Source organism: Dasypus novemcinctus, chromosome 13 (genome assembly GCF_030445035.2).
Source record: "Dasypus novemcinctus isolate mDasNov1 chromosome 13, mDasNov1.1.hap2, whole genome shotgun sequence".
In the NCBI taxonomy this organism is placed as follows: domain Eukaryota; kingdom Metazoa; phylum Chordata; class Mammalia; order Cingulata; family Dasypodidae; genus Dasypus; species Dasypus novemcinctus.
The window spans coordinates 29,984,264-30,003,757 of record NC_080685.1 but is presented as its reverse complement, the minus strand read 5'-3'; the positions used below and the strand labels follow the sequence as shown (position 1 = coordinate 30,003,757).

General features: G+C 50.3%; 1 protein-coding gene across 4 annotated transcripts in view; it reads right to left on the bottom strand.

Moving 5' to 3' along the window:
• The window catches only part of IL6R (interleukin 6 receptor), a 53,868-nt gene that overhangs the window by 4,374 nt on the left and 30,000 nt on the right, over positions 1 to 19,494 (bottom strand). For all 4 annotated transcript variants that reach the window (XM_058309753.2, XM_058309755.2, XM_058309756.2 and 1 more), the window contains 6 exons: positions 18,370 to 18,551; positions 17,906 to 18,072; positions 17,268 to 17,409; positions 9,694 to 9,740; positions 8,491 to 8,560; positions 5,425 to 5,518 (listed from right to left, as the gene is read on the bottom strand). In XM_058309753.2, the coding sequence (XP_058165736.1) occupies positions 5,425 to 5,518; positions 8,491 to 8,560; positions 9,694 to 9,740; positions 17,268 to 17,409; positions 17,906 to 18,072; positions 18,370 to 18,551 (702 nt within the window). The remainder of the gene's footprint in view (positions 1 to 5,424; positions 5,519 to 8,490; positions 8,561 to 9,693; positions 9,741 to 17,267; positions 17,410 to 17,905; positions 18,073 to 18,369; positions 18,552 to 19,494) is intronic.

Sequence of the window (19,494 nt, the reverse complement as noted above, 5' to 3'; positions counted from 1 at the left end):
GAATGGACACAGAGAGCAGACAACTGGGGAGTGGGGAGAAAGGGGAGAGAAATTTAAAAAAAAAACACCCCAAGAGAATAGGTAAGTATTGTTGATCCAACTGACAATTGGGGAAACGAGGCACATGTGGCCATGAGTGAACCTGTACAGCCCTGAGAACTTAAATGAGTGCTGTTCAATAGGGCTGTCCATTAGGTACACATCATCAGCCACAAATCCAAGAGAGAGAGAGAAAGAGACAATATCCTACTTTAGAGGGGAGGGAACACGGGCCTCAGTTAGACTAATGCCGACAGCAGGCAGGCAGTCTGCAGTCGTCATTTAAGAACAGCAGGGCCCTCAGAGACCGCTCGCTGCCACCTTCCCATTCTCCCAGGTCCCCTCCGTGCCGGTGGGGCCAGTCCCTCCGTGCTGGTGACTTCTCACAGCCTCTACCACGGGCACCATTTGGGCACAAGTGACTCATCTGACAGGAAAGTCACTGTTAAACAGGAAGGAGATAGACATCTCTCTGATCACAGCTTCGCTCACAGTGCTCAGCGTCGGGCTCAAAGCCAGGGCTCAGTAACTGAGAAAAGTCACTTGACAGCCCGAAGAAAGAAGAGACGGTGTATCGCTCTCCAAGGGCGCAGTAGGGCTGCTTCCTGATGGGCAGCCTGGCCCCGGCCTCTCCTCCCTCCTACGTCCATTCTGTGTCCGACTTACTGCCCCTTAACCCAAAGGCAGGGGAGCCAGGTGGGCTCCCTCGAGTCCCTCAACTGTCAGCTACTCCGGGAAGGGCTATGGGGGAGGAGGGGAAACCAATGTCAAAAACAAGGTTTGGGGATTTTCCTTGGGTCTCTTTTTGTATCAACGGGCTATTCCTGTCCTTGTTATGATAAATAATTGATAGTTGGCTCCAAATCTGCCATTGGCTCTTAGCCTGTTATCCAAATGGAATAAACAATCTGCAGAATGTCACTTAGGGCTTTGCCATGCGCGGCACAGGAAGGGAGCCCAGCAGGGGTGCTTACTGGAGCTGTGCTGGGTCCTTAGGCGGAATTTTCCTCCCCCTTGATGGGACTCTATGGATTTCAAAATACTTAGACCCCCTGACCCAGGAATTCCACTTCTGGGAATATCCCATAAGGAAAAACCATAGTTATGGGAAAAAAGCTCTATGCACAAAGATGTCCAGCACAGTGTTGTATATAAAAGCAAAATGACAATCCAAATGCCCAATAAATAAGGGGGTGGTCAAGTGAACTTGGATACATCTGCCTAGCGGAGGAGCCTGCAGCTACTGAAAGTGATGTTTATAAAGAATTGGTAATAACATGAAAAATGCTTAATTTTTAATGTTTATTTTAAAAGGCAGGATTCAGAACACAGAAGAATCACAGCTTTGTGAAAACAAACAAGAAACTAGGCAGAGGCAAAAGACTTGGAGGAAATTCATCAAAAAGTGAAGTGTTCTTGATCTGGGTGTTGGCGCACGGGTGTGTTCACAGAGTGGTTAGACCTATGACGTGTGCACTTTTCAATGTGTTTGTTATACTTCAGTAACACTTACGTTTCAAAAATTAACAGTGGCCATCTTTGGAGAATGTATGACTATTTTCTCCTATTTGTGAGGAGTTAGCAAATTGCCTCTAATTATTATATATCACTTAAGTTTTTTAAAAAAAATCTCTATTGACCTCATTTAATCAATATAGAAAGCAGTTTGTCTTTAGTTTTTTCAAAGCAACTGGGCAGGTAACCTAGATAGGTGAGTTTTCCCTCAATTTAAATATTTTGAGGAAGGAAGAACCCTTCTGAAAATTTCATACTAAGCTTGCGCAGAGGGGCCTTTGAAACCAGCCAGCCTGGGGGTGCCCCCACTAGACACTGCCTCATGCTAAGCAGTGGGGTCTGAGCAGGGCCTGGGAGCTGGAGATGGTGCCAGTGGAGGAGAAAGAAGAAACAGCTGAGCTGTCAGAATTTATTTGCACCTCAGCCTCCACCTTTTATCTATTTTACATATTTGGGCTTTATAAAGTTGTGTTTTAAAAAAAGATTCTGCAGCTAAAACAATTTTTTTAAACACTCATATATTAAAAAAAAAAACAACACTCATATAACCTTTACTCTTAAAAAAAAAAAAAAGAGGTAGAAACCAAGGCCCCCGTGAGAGGACGGGACACCCTCAGGTCACAGAGGGTTCCCACTGCACCCCACCACATCCGTGAAACTGTGATTTTAAAACACTGGAATGAGACATGACATTCAGTGCAAAATTATTTTAAAATCATAGACACTCAGGAAGCCCTCACCTCACAGTGTAAGCCCATTTTAGATAACTGCAGACATGTCATTCTCTGCTATGAAAATCCAATATACCCAGTTCCTGGCAGTGCAAAATAGGAGCTGGCGGGGGGGAGGGGAGTAGGCTGGAGAGAAGTGGTCTCTGTGAGTTACCATATTCTGCTTGAGAAGATGGCCAACGTTTCTCAATGGCACATTTAAAATTATAAACCTCATCACTGATACTGCTGGGAAAAGATTTAGGAAAATCCTCTGCTCTGCTTTAGATACAAAATAATCATACTCAAAGTAAAAATATGGCATCATGGGCTGCAAGATGAACCGTGCCCCCCTGCTCCCCTCATGCCTGCCGTAAATGCGGCCGCCAACCGTCGCCATGGTTCAGCCACTCCAGCACCCCCAGACTCCCGTGGTATGTCTAAGTTTATACCCTTGGCTTGAAATGAGGGACTTTGAAATGACTGGCCTCTTTCCAAATAATTGTGCCTAATAGTACCTTATAAGGGAGAAAATGGAAACACACCAGGCTAGGAAAAAAAAACTTCCGATAGGTTCTCAGCACAGGGCACTTGCACGCCGGTGCCTCCAGGGGCTCTGGTTGTTTAGCAACCAGCCAGCCTAAGCGCCATCAGCAGATGAGCCAGCTAGGTCTGGGACGAGGACCGCAGCCAGTTCTTTACTAGTGGGTAAGGGAGCACCAGCACGGCACTGCCTGTGCAGCGGGGGCCAAGACCGCCTGCCGCGGCCCGCTGCGTCGAGGCGCTGGGCCCGCCTCTCAGCCATCAGCAGTCTAGCGCAGTGGGCAGGGGCTCTCAGGACATGTGTTAATAAGCCTTGTGTCCTTGGGCCAAGTCCTTTTTACCTCTAGAGGCTGTTTCCTCATTTATGAAGTTTAAGAATTTGACTAGATGAGCCCCAAGGTCCTGCCCAAGGAACATGCGTTTTGGTTTGAATATGGCCTTGACCATCATGAGCTGTGGTCAGGCCACCTCTTTCAACATTGGTTTCCTCCTTTGTAAAATGGAAATCATGGTATCTACTCACATATCTGCCCTATAGAGTCTGGGGTAGGTTATAAGGAAGTCCGGATGAAGCCCTAATGATGTAGAAATAGAAACAGAACGTGCCCGTGGTGAGGCAAGGCGTCCCTTCCGAGGCGGCAGGGTCTCTGGATGCCGACGTGGCTCCTCAGGCCCAAAGGCAGAAAAGGCACAGGCTCCTCAGTAAGGAGCTCCCCGCGCTCACAGGCTCCTTCTCCTCGGCAGGCCCTCTGGACGGCTTGTTCACTGCTTCACTAAAAAATCTAAGTGCAAACACCCCTGAACCCAGGTGGCGTTATCATCTTGCCAATCTTCCACCCAGATCACCCCTGGGGGTCGCGCTAGCTTAGGGGTGGTGGGAGGACAGTGAGCCAAAGGTGGGGAGCTCACTGCCGAGGTCCTAACCCTCCTTCCCAAACGCCCTCAAAGACCACCTCCCACAAACACCAGCTACGGTATCCCTTGAAGGCTCCCCACAAGGCAAGAGGAAGGAAGGACAGAGTGCAGTTTCTCCTTCCCCTGCAGTTATCATCAGAATTAACTCTTGCCCAAAGGGCCCCGCCTGCCTTCTTTTAGGGCTTCAGCATATGTGAAATTGCAAGTTCCAGCAGTAAAATCAGAAGGCTGGTAACTTTTATTACCCATTCACTGGGGACACCTTCAGTTGACTTTTCTGCAAACTTAGAAATGAATGACCAAACCAGTGACAAAATGGAGAAAGGGATTTGGGAAGAAATGCACAGGGTGCTACAGCTGGTGGAGTGCCAGCGCAGCCTGGAAACCTGGTTCCTAACTGCGGCTGCAAGGAGCATGCGCCAGGACAGCGAGTTTAAAAAGATTCCCAAGGGGGTCTGGCCGGGCATCTGGGGTTACACTGCACACACCTCTGCTCTGGTACTTGAACATGTTGGTCTGTGGCTCTTGAAGGACAGGAAATGCCACACTGCTATTGCAACCCCAGGGCCTGAGGTGCTTCCACAGGTCTAGCCCACTCCTCCCTCTCGCTTTCACACCTCCTGGGTCTCCGCCTCCCTCTCTGGCTACTCCTTCTTCATCTCCTCCACTGTACAGCCTTTTGGTGTTAGAATTCCCCAGGGTCCTAGGGTCAGTCCCTTCCCCTCGGCACCCCCATGGGCTCCCAAGGTTCCAGTTACCACCTACATGCTGATGACCAACTGAATTGTCTGCCAAACACATCCACTTGAGGTACTCACAGGAACCCCAAACTCAGTGAGTACCACAGCGGAATCATCATCTGCTGGAGGATGATGTGTTCTTCCTCCAGTGCTTCCAGTTGCTGAACAGAAACTGAGGGTCTTCCTTGACCCTTCCCCCTCCTTCATCCTCCCCAGCTACTATGTTGTCAACCCTTGTCAACGCTACCTCCTAAATGTATATTGACTCCATCCATGGTTCTCCAACCCATGCTGGCACTGGTTACTGCTGCCTCCTACCCAGACGCTGGGCTGTCATGTCCTGTTTACCTCTCCCATCCAACCTCCAAACTGCATTCAGAGTGATCTTTTGAAACTGCAAACCTGATCAGGTTGTTTCACGAAAACCTCTAGCAGGTACCTGTAAGCCTCAAGGAAAGGCCTAAAATCCTTTGACTTCTCTTTCAAGCCTTCGCCTGAGCTGGCTCCAGTCCACCTCTCTCCACTTCTCTCTGCCCCAGGATCCCATCCCCCATACACACACAGGCTCTAAACTGCATTACGTACTGGACATCTCTTCTGGAACCCTCTTTGACCTCCTCTTCACCAGGCCAACTCCTATTCCTCCTGGTGGCCAGGGCAGTTCTCCTTGCCACAGGCTGTTCTTTTCGCAGCTCTCACCACAACGTTCATTAGCTCTCAGTGTCTGTCCCCCTTATTAGACCCTGATGGCCGGGGCTATGTCTATCCTGTGCACCCCAGCCCCATGCAGCCCCTAAAATGGGGTTTACCGTGGAATAGGTGCTTTGGGTCTGCGTTGTATCTGTTAAATGAATAAACGGATGAGTAAAAGCTCTGTGTATGTCTGTCTGATGCCTGAAAAGGCAAAGGAACACCAGGTTGGACACACAAGCCCCTGGAGCCACCCCCTGGACCCTTCTCACCTCAGGACAATGCCAATGCACAGGAGCGATCCGAAGGCCAGGCTGCCTCCAGCCACCAGGAATGTGGGCAGTGACACCGAAGAAGAATCTTTCACTACAGGGAAAAAAACAAAAGAAGATGATGGAGGAAGAGGAGGAGGGAGGGCTGGTGCTGTCAGAAGCCTCAAAGGAAACTCACTCCTAGAGAAGGAAGCAGCTCTGCCAGCCATCAGCCTTGCCAATTTTCCAGCAAAAGCCAACTCTAGAAGAGCCACCCCAGCATAATCTGACGGCTTCTGCCACTTGACAAGACAGACACCTCAAGCTCAGAGCTTCTGAGCTCCTGTGGCCAGCCACAGACGCCCACTCACTTTCAAAAGAGCTTTTCTGGCGGTGTTCAGCCTGCCCCCACAAGGCAAGAGGGGGTACAAGAACCTGAAGGCTTTGGGGACCTCAGTGACGGCAGCCCTGCTGTCAGGGAGACTCAGATCCCCAAGGACTCGGAAGCAGTATGCTGCTCCCTGCTTGGTCCTCAAGCTCGGGCCCTGGGAACGTCATTCAGTTCTCCAGCAGGCCATGCTCGCGCCCCTCCAGGGCCCCCACACCCCTTCCTTCCCCCTGAAAAGCTCTTCCCAACCCTGCTTCACCCCTTTGCCGTCCAGTCCTTCCTGGGCCTTCGGGCTTCAGGTAGGGCCATGTCACTTCCTCTGAGAGATGACCCCGACCCCGAGCTGGGTAGGCGCCTCTCCTGGTTACTCCTCCAGCTCCACTCCTGGGCTGGCTCCCTGAAAGCAGGGACCACACGTGTATTCTTCACTCTTGCCCTCCTGTTCAGCTGCCAGAGAGAGCCCCGAGCTGGACAGAGAGCGCATCTAAGCAACAATATCCTTCTCTCTTTCTGCTGGGAATGCCGATGCAAGCAGTCACGTGGACTCAGGACTCAGGCTCCCGTCCCCCAAATGATACCCCCTGAGATGAAGTCGCTGCATGCCGGGCATCGCGATGGGTCCGGGCAAAGGAGCAGGCATTCCCTGCATGGACGGGTCTCTGACCACGCCTCACGTCTCTGGGCAGTCGCCCATGTTATGTTCAGCCTGCTCCTTTACTGACGTTTCATCACTTTTTAAATATTTACTCCTTCCCGATATTTATTTGTCCTTCCAACAAATATTTACTGCGAGCCTATCATGTGCCAGGCTTTAAGTCTCAGATATTCAGAGAAAAGCAGGACTGAGACTTATATTCTAGTCGAGAGAGACAGACAAGCAAGCAAATAAATACTTAATATGATGTCTGCAGCGATGGGTGTACAGGAAGGGAGAGAATAACACGAGGAGGCTCTGTTAGCTGCGGTGGTTGGGAAAGACATCCCTGAGAAGACATCTGAGCAGAGACCGAAATGGTATGAAGGAGCTGGCCAAGTGGAGGCGGGGAGGGGGAAAGGTCCAGGCAGAGCAAGCAACAGTGCACAGGCCCAGAGATCGAGGATGTGGGGAAGAGCAAGGCGGCCAGTGAGGCTGCAGCAGAGCGAGGGGGAGACTGGAGAAGATGAAGTCGGAAGACGGGGGGGTTGGAGCCCCTCACCTCGGGGCTTTGTCAGGACTCTGGCTTTTATTCTGAGGGAGACGGTGTTGAGTTAAGGAAGAGCTTGGGTTTGTGTTTTAAGAGTCACTCTGGCTACAGGTTGGAAAACAGCCTGTTGAGGGCCAGGACCAGAGGCCAACACACCAGTTGGTGGCTCCTGGAGAAGTCCTGCAGGACAACAGGCAGCAGTGGCTGGACCGGAATGTGGTCAGTGTCCAGACGTGTCTCAAAGCACATGCACAGGACCTGCTGCGGGCCTGGGAGGGGTTGAGGGTAGGAGAGGAACCCCGTCTGGCCCTGGGCCTGAGCAACCGGGCAGACGTGGTGCCAGGTACTCAGATGGAGAAGATGGAGAAAAACAGAGAGGGGTGGAGGGCCGGGGAGGCATCAGGCGTTCCCCTTCAGCCAGGTCAAGCATGAGAGTTCCACCAGGTATGCAAGTGGAATCAGCTTGGCAGCTGGATGCATGAGTCTGGGTCCCAGGGGAAAGGTCAGGGATGGAGGTATAAATTTGGGAGTCATCAGCCCGTAAGTGGTCTTTAAAAACATGGGATGAGATCAGCAGTGAGGGGGGATGGAAAAGACTCGAGGGTCCTCGCACAGCAGCCCCTGAACGCCCCCACCTCTGGCCATCCTACCCGTATCATTCTAGATCCATTTCAAATGGCACGTCCTCCATGAACCTTTGGCGATTCCCCCAATTGGGTATGTTCTCTCCAATCTCTAAATTGAACCTTTGCTTTCTCTAGGCCTCCCTTTTGGCCCATCTCACTCTCCACTCTTTATTATAGTTACGAGTTTACGCCCCGTCAGAGCCTCCCCCACTGGCCTGTAGACTCCTTGAAAGCAGGGATGGGTTTAATTCCTTCTGTGCAGAGGTTAGCCCAGGCATTCAGTAGGTGCTCCTTAGGGCTTTGACCTGGGATGGTGCAACTTGGCCAGCTGTCATCAGGTACAGGAAGGAGTCTGCCCAGGTAAGGGCAGGGAGGCTGAGGACATTTGCAGAAAGCCCAAGAGCCATCAGATGGAGGCACTCACCTACTGAACCTCTGGCATCTGGACTCGGTGAATCCCACATATACAATAAAACAAACATAGGGCCTGGGAGTCAAATGTCAGTTTTCTTGGTCTTGCAGGTATAGGAGACTCTGGGTAAAAACCAGAAGCATTGAAATCAAGGGCCCCCAAAATGAAGAATTCCCTCAACATGTATTCCATTTCAGACTCCAGTCATTTTGTTTATGGCACATTCATTCGCCGTGTGGGCCAACTGTGAAACATTTTACTGGTTTGTCCCACTCTTCTTGTCCCCTCAGTATAGCTTGGTTAACAATATCAAACTTGAACGCATAAAAAGTAGTAAAAATACACTTCTGCCTTTGATCCTTTTCATTGTCAGATTGGCTCTCTGCCAACCTTTCTGAATATGAGAGGACTTTCTGCAGAGACAAGTCTTTTGTGCCCTTCAGAACACATCAATGTGCAAAAATACCCGGCCCTTACCTGGGAGGCTTGTTGCATTTGCAGAATCTCTATGGATAATATCATCATTGTCTTCATTAGTAGTAGATGCCTAAAAGAGACATTCCTCACTGTGAGCCTGATTCTGCAGATCCCATTGTGCAGGACCCAACTCAGGGACCACCTCCTCAAAGCTCAATTGGCTCCACCCAAGAAATTCCTCTGTTCCATGAGCCTCCCCATAGCTGATCTGTGTCACCCTCAACCTTCTCACTATTATTTGTACTATTTACATATATACTTCTTGCCACCTTAAGGTGAGGAATTCTTTCCATCTGCCTCTCCAACACAACACCCTCCTCGGAGGAGACATGGAGGCAGCAACTGTCCTTCCAGGTCGGCTGCCAGGGTGGAGGTATGACCACTTACTGGGGAAAGCACAGACTGGAATCTTGGCTCCACCACTTCCTAGTAAAGTGACCTTGGACAGATTTCCTAACCCACCGGGGCCTCAGTTTTCCTCCCTCATAAAATGAGGATTCTAATTCCTCACAGGCTAACTGAAGGATCAAAGGATGCAAGGCACACCTATGCTGCCAGGCAGGCCCTCGGTCAGTGTCACATCCCCTAGTCCTGCCAGGGGAGCTCCCTGGGCCCTGCAGGCACGGCTTCACTCTGGAGTTGTTCCTTAGGTGACTGGGCAGTCCTGCATGGAACACAGCTAAGGTTCAGGAGCCCTGGGCTCCTCCCCAGTGCCGCCCAGCTCCAAGAGTGTCTGAGCTCGCAACTCAGCACTCAGGGAACTCAGGACGCCGGGAGGAGACGGGGGAAACCGGGGTATTCAAGAAGTCTGTTAAGCAGCTTCAGAAGCAATCCTCTCTCCAGCAAATTATGACACCAGAAGTCCACGGGGCAGGAGGCTCAGAGGAAACACAGCTGCATCTCAAGCTAAGCCTTCCACGATGTCCAAACCGCTCAGTGACCAAACAGCAGTCGCTAGAAGCAGCACGTCCTCCGCGCCAGGCCAGCGCTGCTGCCCCCTTTTCCATGGCCACGACAGCCCTGGGACGTGAGAACTGCTGTTGCCCCAACTGGCAGAGGCGGGCAAAGGGCAGGAAACGCGCTCACAGCCCCATTTCTAGTAAGTGGCAGAGCTGAGATCAGAGCCGAATTCTGTCTGGTGTCTGCCCACATTCCTAACCACTAGACGCTGCTACCTGAGGCTTCTACAGCACATGCGCTCACCTGGGTGGAGGCGGGCACCTGCATCTCAGTGCCAGGGCTTTCGGACTCTGCAGGGAGAAGAAAGGGTCATTATTAATGATCCACAGACTCCGGGTGGGCTTCAGAAGCAGAGCAAAGCTCACTACAAAGTTATTTAGACGAGCACAGCATTGGAAATCACCAAATACCCAGCCATAGGAGATGAGGTACATAGGTTATGATACAGCCATATAATACCATAGCCTTTAAAAATATTTTAGAAAAATACTGATGTGATGGTATATTATCATATTAAAAGCATAAGACAAGCCCATTTAGTTTCATCCAAAGTTTCTAAAGGAACATATTTTGCTACTTATATTACATGATCTCTCATAATATAGATTCATACCCAGGAAGGGGGAAAAAAAAAAAGGAAGGAAGGCTATGCACCACCAGATATAAGTGCTATTGACATCTTGATTTCCTTCTACGCACCTTTTTGCAATAAAAACATTTAACGTAAACAATAAATTCTCATCCGCCTGGGTGAGCTTAGTACCACAGTCTGCGGAAGGGATGTGGCCCAGACACCCCCGCAAGGTTCCTCCCCCTCCCTGGGAACAGTTTTTCTGCAGAACCCTCGAAGGCAACAGGAGGCCAAGTATCAAAGGAAGAAGGCTGACAAGAGGCCAGCACTCGGCGCAAGCGTGGGCCCGAGGGACCAGAGCCCGAGCCGGGAGGGCAGTGGCTGGAATGCTGTGGATGGCAAAAAGATTTTTCTTTTCAGTTCATCATTTTGCCATCAAGAAGCTTAAAATACCGCAGAAATGGTTTAGGCAAAAACAACAAGCCTCCCTGAGCCAGGAGTAGAATAAGGAAAGACTAGTAAGAGGGTGAACCTGTGCTGCTCGGGAGAGAATGTCCAGCAGGTGTGTGCCATCCCCGGGAGGGGAGAAAATCACAACCAGCAGCGCCAGGGAAGGGGAAGAGCCTAAGAGCATGCCCAACCCCCTCACTGTCCAGAGAGGAAACAGAAGCCCAGAGAGGGAAAGGAACTGGTCCAAGTCACACTGCAAGTTAGTGACAAAACCCACAACCAAAGCTAGAATCCATGGGAGGGACCCAGTTTCTCATTCCGTTGGGTTCCTCCTGGCCCAGCCTAGCAGAGAGCTAGACTCATTGCAGGGGCTGAGGGAGACGCACGGAAAGCCCAGGGTGCTGGAGTGGAAGCTAAAACCAGCACCAAATTCAATGCATGGCTGACCACGGGTGGTCACTGAGTGCAGCTGTTCCTCAAACCCAGCCCATACTCAGCATCGCCAGAGCCTTCGGGGCCCCACCCTAGACCCACCGCCTCTGAAACTTGGGGTGGGACCAAAGCATCGGGGTTTATAAAAGGTTCTCCAAGCCCAGAGAGACACTTCAGAAAGTGAAACTCTGACCCTCCCAGCACGGAGTGTGGTCCCCAGAAAGATAGTTAATCTCTGATGGCTCAGATTTCCAGGGGCGAAGGGGGAACTTTATTGTGGTATCATCTCTGATAACACAGAAAAGTTACCGGAATGGATGAAAGTTTTTTAGTGCAGAATAAAAACTAAGTCTTAAAAAACAAGACTATTTTAAAAGCTCCCTAGATGACTCTAAGGACCCCAGATTCAGACCATTTCATCCCTTGTGAGATGGAGCAACTTTCGTATCATTATTAACAATCATTTCCATTTTATAGATGAGGAAGTGGGTTCAGGTGGAAGTGACATAATAACACTAATAGCATACTAATAAACTATTACTACTCGTCTTTTGTGAGGCTGATTCATATATCAGTGCCAACTGCTTCATTTGCCTGTACTTTCATCTCATTTCACTCCCACAGCATCGTACAAAGCAGGTACTAATATCCCTGTTTTCCAAAGACTGTAGAGGTGAGAAATGCTATGGAACTTATCAACAGTGGGGAGCACATGACCGAGGCAATTCAAGCAAGGTAAAAGAAAATGAGGACATCTAAGCAGTTCTTCATTATTTCCTGAGAAGGCCAAAGGTCTTTCCCCGCCAGTGTTATATCCTAATGCCCCACTTCAGTTGGCATCTTGGGTGAAAGAGAGGAAGGAACCAACGTCCACTGAGCCCATGTGCCGGGTCCTGACAGCGGCGTGCCAGTGGTGGTGGTAATGAAATGGCAGCATCGCCACCACCCGACATGTACTAAGCACTTACGGTGTGCACGGCACCATTCTACACACTTTCCGGGAAATGAACTCACTTAATCCTCAACACTCCAAGATAGACAAGTGCCATTATTATCCCAACTCTACAGATGGGGAAACTGAGGCACAGAAGTAACTTCCCTGAAATTTAGCTAAGAAATGGCAAAGTTGAGATTTAAACTAACTCTGTCTGGCTCCAAGAATGAACGTCTTTTTCTCTTTATTAAAAAAAAAAATCCATTATACAAGGCAGGGGACCACAGAACACAGAGAATCCTGTGGTGAATGAGGGACCGTGGTTAACAGTGCAAACAGAAGAACATTCTCTCATGAACTGTAACAATATACAATGCAAATACATGATGTTGCAGGATGGTTTATGGGAAAAATACACCGAATATAAGCTATAGACTATTGATAGCCGTGATATTATGCTAATGTTCTTTCATTGTTTGTAACAAACGTGTCACAACAACGTAAGGTGTTGGTAGTGGGGTGATGTATGGGAATCCTGTACTGTTAGCATGATTGTTTTTGTTAACTCACAACTACTCAAATTTAAAAAAAAAGTTTTTAATCCTAGATTGAGCATTTCTCAAGCTCAGGGACTACCTCTTACTCAACTTTGTAAACTCACTACCTAACACAGGCCTGGCATCTTGCTGGCCACTTGCTAAAAAACTACACAGTTAGTAGAATTTCAATTATGGGGGGAAAAAAACACTTAAAAAAAATACGTTTTCCTTGTGTTCCTATTTCAAAGTTTTCTACAAGATTGCAGATGTACTTTTACATTCACACACACAAAAATCAATGAATGAATGAATGACTACAATCCAATCGATGAGATTAACAAAGAACGCACATGAGTTGTTCTGTTTTGTTTTGTTTTCTAAAGAAACTATTTCTGTAAGTTTAAGAATTGGTTTCGGTTTGTTTGCTAGGGTTTTTGGAGTAAAGAAATTCAGTGTAACAGATGCAGAGACCACGTTGATGTGTGATCTTGGTCTGGACATAAAACTCTTTTGGACTATCTTTTTGTTTCTAAAGGGCTTCCTCCTGGACAGATCTGCTGATGTTATGCATATGAAAGGACCTTGAACTGACGTGGGACCAAACAAACAGTTGCTTAAAAACTCACCAGAGGAAGTGGACTTGGCCCAGTGGATAGGGTGTCCGACTACCACATGGGAGGTCCGCAGTTCAAACCCCGGGCCTCCTTGACCCATGTGGAGCTGGCCCATGCGCAGTGCTGATGCACACAAGGATGCCCTGAAATGCAGGGGTGTCTCCGCATAGGGGAGCCCCACGCGCAAGGAGTGCGCCCCGTAAGGAGAGCCGCCCAGTGCGAAAGAAAGTTCAGCTTGTCCAGGAATGGCACCGCATACATGGAGCGCTGACACCACAAGATGACACAACAAAAAGAAACACAGATTCCTGTACCGCTGACAACAACAGAAGTGGACAAAGAAGAACACGCAGCAAATAGACACAGAGAGCAGACAACTGGGGGGGGAGGGGAGAGAAATAAAACAAGACTCTCAAAACGAAGAATAGAGAACAAAAAAGCATTTTTTCTGACAGAATTATTTTTAAATTGCTTATTATGGCCAGATGAGAGGGACTATGGGGAGGGAGAGGTGGAGTGTGAGGGAAAATGAGAGCGGCTGAAAGGAAAGAGAGAGAGAGAAGGCTAGAAGGTGGCAGAGAGGCCAGAGAACAAGGAGGGAGGAAAGAACCTCAAAGCCTAAGTCAGAACATAACCAGGAAGACAGAAGTGAGACCCACAGGCCCAGCAGCCAAGCGCTCCTGCCACCCTGAGCCGGCTCTCTACTTCACCTTTTCTCACAGCCTTTAAGCCACCACTCAGAGAGTGAACCACTGCTCCTCCGTTTATGGAAGCAAAAACAACAACAACAAAAACAAAAAACTGAGGAGCTCAGTTTCCTGGGGAGAAATGAATAATGTCCAGTTGGTCCCAAACACCAACCCAGGGTGGTCCCTCAAGAAATCCTTCTGGTCTGAGGCCAAAGGAGAAAATTGTAGACAAGGTAGTGTGTACATCTACGTGGGATCAGGTTGCCAACAGTGCCCTTCATTCTGAGATTTGTCCTCTCTTGCTTTGGGGTCTAAAGCATCCTTCCCTTTTTTTTTTTTTCAAAGGTTTATTTTATTTATTTATCCCCACCCCCCGACCCTGCCCCACCCTTGTTGTTTGTGGTTGCTATGTGCTCTCTCTGTGTCTGTTCCTCTTCTCTTTAGGAGGCACTAGGAACCGAACCTGGGACCTCCCATGTGGGAGAGAGGCACTCAATCCCTTGAGCCACCTCAGCTCCCCGCTTTGTTGTGTGTCTCACTGTCTTTCCTCTTTATGTCTCTTTGTTGCGTCATCTTGTTGCGTCAGCTCGCCGAGCCTGCCCTGCGCACCAGCTTACTGTTTTGCTCATCTTCTCCAGGAGGCACTGGAACGGAACCCGGGACCTCCCATGTGGTAGGCAGGAGCTCAGTAGCTTGAGCCACATCTGCTTCCCTAAAGCATCCTTTCTTTTAAGAAATAATGGTCAAGGTAAATGGCAATCATTTTATTTTACGTTTGCTTATTTTTCACTTTACGTCCTCGCTTAGCAAAAAGAGAAGTTGGCCACCTTCTTTGGTCCCCAAAATTCTTTTTGAAATTTGACAGATGTGTGAAATCCCAAACCCTAGAAACCTCTGCGCTAAGGCACAGGGAGGGCACAGGAGGAGGTGATGCTGTGATGACCACAGAAGGGAAAGCACAGTTTGCCAGAGGAAGACAAGGCAGGGGGACGAAAGGGTGCACCCACGCAAAGGCGCTGGGCCAGGTTCAGTCCAGTGGGTGGGAAAGAGCAAGCGAGGGAGGACCAGGTGTGAGGCAGAGGCCTGCGGGGGCAGCCGGGGAGGTCCCTCTCTCTGCACCCAGCTCTGGGGCTTGAACTTCATCCAGAAAGCAATGGGAAGCTGGGAATAGCTGGCTGTAAGTCGGGAGACAGCCCCAGGCCTGTGATTTAGGACGCCTGAAGCCGTGGTGTGGAGGAAGCATGGGTGCTTATGCACTAGACAGGAGATCAGGTAGGAGGGAGTTATTCAAAGAATTCTGGTGAGGCGTGATAAGAACCTGGACCAAGGGAGGGGCTGTCTAGCCTGAGGCCCAGTGCCCAGCTGGTGGCGGCCTTTCCTGGGACATGGAACCAGGGAGGCTTGTGGGGGACACTGATGAGTTTAGTTGGGGCCAGGCCGAGTAGGCAGGGCAGGCAGGGGGAGCCAGGCAGGTGTCTGGGCGTAGCAGGGGGAGGAACCCAGCACTCAGGAGGCAGAATTGGCCTGGAATGTAGATAAATAGTAACAGCTGACATTTATTATATACTCAACTGTGTGCCAACCAAAGTCACCCAGGCAGAGAAGGCAGTGGAGGAAAGCGGGGAGGCTGGGAGGCAGGGATGCCGTGTTAAGGAGTGCCCAGAGCAAGATCGCCTGAGAAATGCATCGCCAGGTACCCTTTAAGCTGCCCAAATTCCTAGCTGGGGGGTCCTGAGGAGAGGAATGGAAATGGGATGGCCACAGGGCCTGGGGCTGCAGGGAGAGGACACTGCCTGGAGCACCCAAGCAGCGACCTCCAGGCTACCCAAACGCTTTGAAATGCCAGCCTCTAGGACCTCCTCCGACCAGTGTGATTCTCCAAAACCGGTCCATTCTGTTCTCTGCTTGGCACATACGGATCTATTTATTTTCTTGGTGAAGGTGAGCAAGGCATGAGAAGGAGTTAAAAGAACTAGGGGGAGTGACACGTAACCCTCTTTTGCCCAATGGCCTCTCCCAGGTACGTTGCTCCCCTCTCACTTTGAAAAGGGACCCCTAGGTCTCCCAGAGTTACTTGATGTCAGTGCCATCAAGTGCTATCAGGGAGAACTGCCACCGGGCGAGTACTAAGTCACCACTCGAGACAGAGCTGCTGACCAGCAGCCTGGAAACCGGCACATCTGCTCCCGCACTGAGAGCACCAGCCCGTCCTGCCTGCTATGACATCACTGCCACGATCTCCACGAGCCACCACCCAAGGGCTGGCTCCAGCGGGTGTAGCCACTGGTCCTGCTGGCTGGAGCAATGGCCCAAAGCCAGATTCAGGGGACCGTGTCCAGGTTAAGTGAGGAGCCCACAGACTGCCCCATGCAACAGCTGGAAGAGGAGCCCAAGCAGACACGAGCCCTCTGGTCACCTGCAAGGGAGTCGATTCGTCCTGGGTTACCCCAGATGACAGAGCAGGGATTAGTGAGGGTCGTGTTGGGTTCACAAAGAACTTTCTAACAACAGTGTTTTTGTCTGTTTTTTAAGTTGTTTGTGACCATCTCAACTAAGTGGTTGGGATGGAAAAGATAAAGCAGGTATCAGCCTGTATCCGGAACATTTCCTCTGCACAACATCGTAACTGGTTTTCTCCCCTTGCAGAGGGACCCAAGGCCACACTGATGTCTGGCATCTAGGTAATGAGCATGTTTTGGCCAAAGGGTACACAGTCAAGGAAAACCCTGGACAGATGAGCCTGAAGGATGCTCTGATTGAATAAAATGGTCTTCCCAAGTAAGATATAGTTACTAGGCCTCCCCTTCTTGTCTGGGTCATAGAAGGGAGTAAGCTTTTGAAAAGAGAGGCAAACAGAGAGCTGCCAGAGGAACACACCACCAACAAAGATATGCGCCTGCACTTAACACTGCATACATCTAATTAGGATGGCACCCTAAGCTCCAAGCCCACCCGCTGCCTCCCCAAGGGCAGGAAAGACAATGACCCCTTGGGGCAAACCGTGGAGAAGCAGCCACCATATCACATCACCATCCTGGGGGAGAAACGCTCGGCCCATTCTTGGGTCCATGGGTGGGAGAAAAGAGGCCAAGGTGAAGATGGAACTGGCAACTGATGTCATTTCTCTTCTCCTTTTTTATACGTACACATTCAATATATGGGTGTCTTATTTTCTCTTTTTTTAATTGCCTAGTGGTAATTAAACACGGCCACAGATTCTCTGCAGCGCCTGCCATCAAGTTGTGGAGTTGTTTTCCCCACCCCTTCAGTCTGGGCTGGCCTGGGGGAAGACACGTCACTGGAGATCCATGAGCCCAGCCATCAGCCAGGACCAACCCTCAGACATCTGGGGGAGAGGGGGAAGGGCATCTTGGACCACCCAAGCTTGATCAGCGCTGCATTACCGAGCCAGGAAAGACCAGCAGAAGAACTGGCTAGCTACTTTATTTTTAGAAGCTTGAGCATATAAATGGTTGATGCTTTAAACCACTAGTTTTGGGGTGCCTTGTCACAAGCACACCGCAATAGATAACTGATAGAGGAACAGAACTGAAACATCCCTTCCTCCCTTGGCTCCCACCACCGTACCTGTCCACGGGGAGCCCATGACCTCCTGGCTCCACTCACTCCACAAGCCGTACCCAAACTCCTCCTGGGCCCGAAGCTGCACCACGTGCTTCATGCCTCTCCAGGCGTCGTGGATGATGCAGTGGTGCTGCAGCTCCTTGACCTGAAGGCAGGAGGCAGAGATCCTGGGTGGAGCTGGCTGGGCAGCTCCCCAAGGAGATGGGTGCCCTTGGCCACCCTTGCCCAAGAGGTGCTTCCTCTCTCAGGGCCAATGGGGTGACCAGGTTGGGAAGAGACGTCCACACCACCCTGGAGGCTCAGAGAGAGATGGGGTTGCCCTCAGGACCTACACAGGCCGAAGATGTGCGTCGCTCTCCCCAAACCCCACACGCTATAGGATCCTGCAAGTCACAAACCCGTGGTCTCTTTGCCAGTCGTCCTCTCATTTAGCCTGCCCTCACAAACAGGCCAGTGAGGAGGAGAAGGGCCTGGCGTTATCATTTCTCTTTGGTAAATGAGGTGGCTGAGGCTCAGAGAAGCTGAGATTTACCCAAGGCCATGCGAGACCTAGAACCCGATTTTTTCCTTTCTAGCTCCCTTTCTACTACCCCGGGGGATCTAGGGGCAGTGTTCCGCCCAGAAGTAAAAGATGAACTCACCATCCACGTGGTGAACATCTTTGACCTTTCAGCCCGGTATCGGATCTCAAACCGCAGCTTATAGAAATATGAGTTCCAGGAATGGGGGTCTTGCCAGGTGACCCGGAGCCTGCGGGGGTTCCTGGCCACGGGGGTGACGGTGACATTGACAGGTGGGTCGGGCTGCACTGTGGGGAAGGAAGCACGGCTCTATGCAGCTGCATCACATGCAGCACAGAGGAGACCCATGAAGACCCTGCAGCCCTGGAAGGAGCCCACCCCGAGCCCCCAGACCCTCCCCGTGCACATCTTGACAGGGGCCTCTTCTGTCCCAGTCACACTTGGCAAGTAAAGCCCCAAAGGTACGGGCTCACCAAACCCTCCAACCAGCCCCCTCCCTTCCCTTCCAAGAAGTCTATAAGGACTATTAAACTAAAACAGTAGAAAAGATCTGGAGGGCGGGAGGCCTGGAAAAGCTGACTCACGGATTTCAAAACTCTCGAACGTTTGGGTTCTGCTGGACTTGCTGCCGACACCGCTGGTGACGCACAGGGACACTACATAGAAAGACCTGTCTCCCTCTGGAACTGCCAACTGGCAGGAGAACCGCTGGGACTCCGGACGGTACTGGCATGGCTCCTGGAAGTCTTCCACCAGACTGTTCCGACTGTGGGACACAAGACAAGGACAGGACATGGTTCTTTTTTGTTTGCATGTTTGTTAATGTTGTTCATTTTTTATTGTTGTTTTTCATTGTTTCTGCACTTATTCAAGAGGGGGAAAAGAGCAGGACCAGGGGTTACGAGTTCTGGCTCGAAGGGGTTCTTTTTTTTTTTTAAAGAATTATTTAATTCCCTCCCCGCCCCCCCTTGTCTGTTCTCTGTGTCTATTTGCTGTGTCTTGTTTTATTGTCTGCTTCTGTTGTCAGCGGCAAGGGAAGTGTGGGCGGCGCCATTCCTGGGCAGGCTGCACTTTCCTTCGCGCTGGGCGGCTCTCCTTATGGGGCGCACTCCTTGCGCATGGGGCTCCCCTATGCAGGGACAGGGCACTCCTTGCGTGCATCAGCACTGCACATGGGCCAGCTCCACACAGGTCAAGGGGGCCGGGGGTTTGAACCACGGACCTCCCATGTGGTAGACGGACGCCCTAACCACTGGGCCAAGTCCGTTTCCCTCGAAGGGGTTCTTAACCAGGGGTCCACACATTAGATTTCAGGGCACCCGTGAGCTTGAATTTAAAAAAAAAAAAAATCAACTTATTTTTATTTTCTCTGATCTCTAACTGAAACCTAGCATTCCCTTCACTTACAAATGTATGCAATAAACTACAGTAGTATTCATTTCCTATCACATTACAGTTGTCGCCTATCTTGAAAAATCGCTTATGCTCATCCACACTTTGAGATTAATTACGGTAGCAGTTAGATTGGATGCTAGTTGTGTCATAAAACTATCTGCAGAGGGAGTGGAGGTGGCTCAAGTGACTGGGCTCCTCCCTCCCACGTGGGAGGCCCTGGTTCATTTCCCAGTGCCTCCTGAAAGAGAAGATGAGCAAGACACAGGGAGCACAGGACTAACAGAGAATGGACAGGGATGAGCGCAAAGACAGTG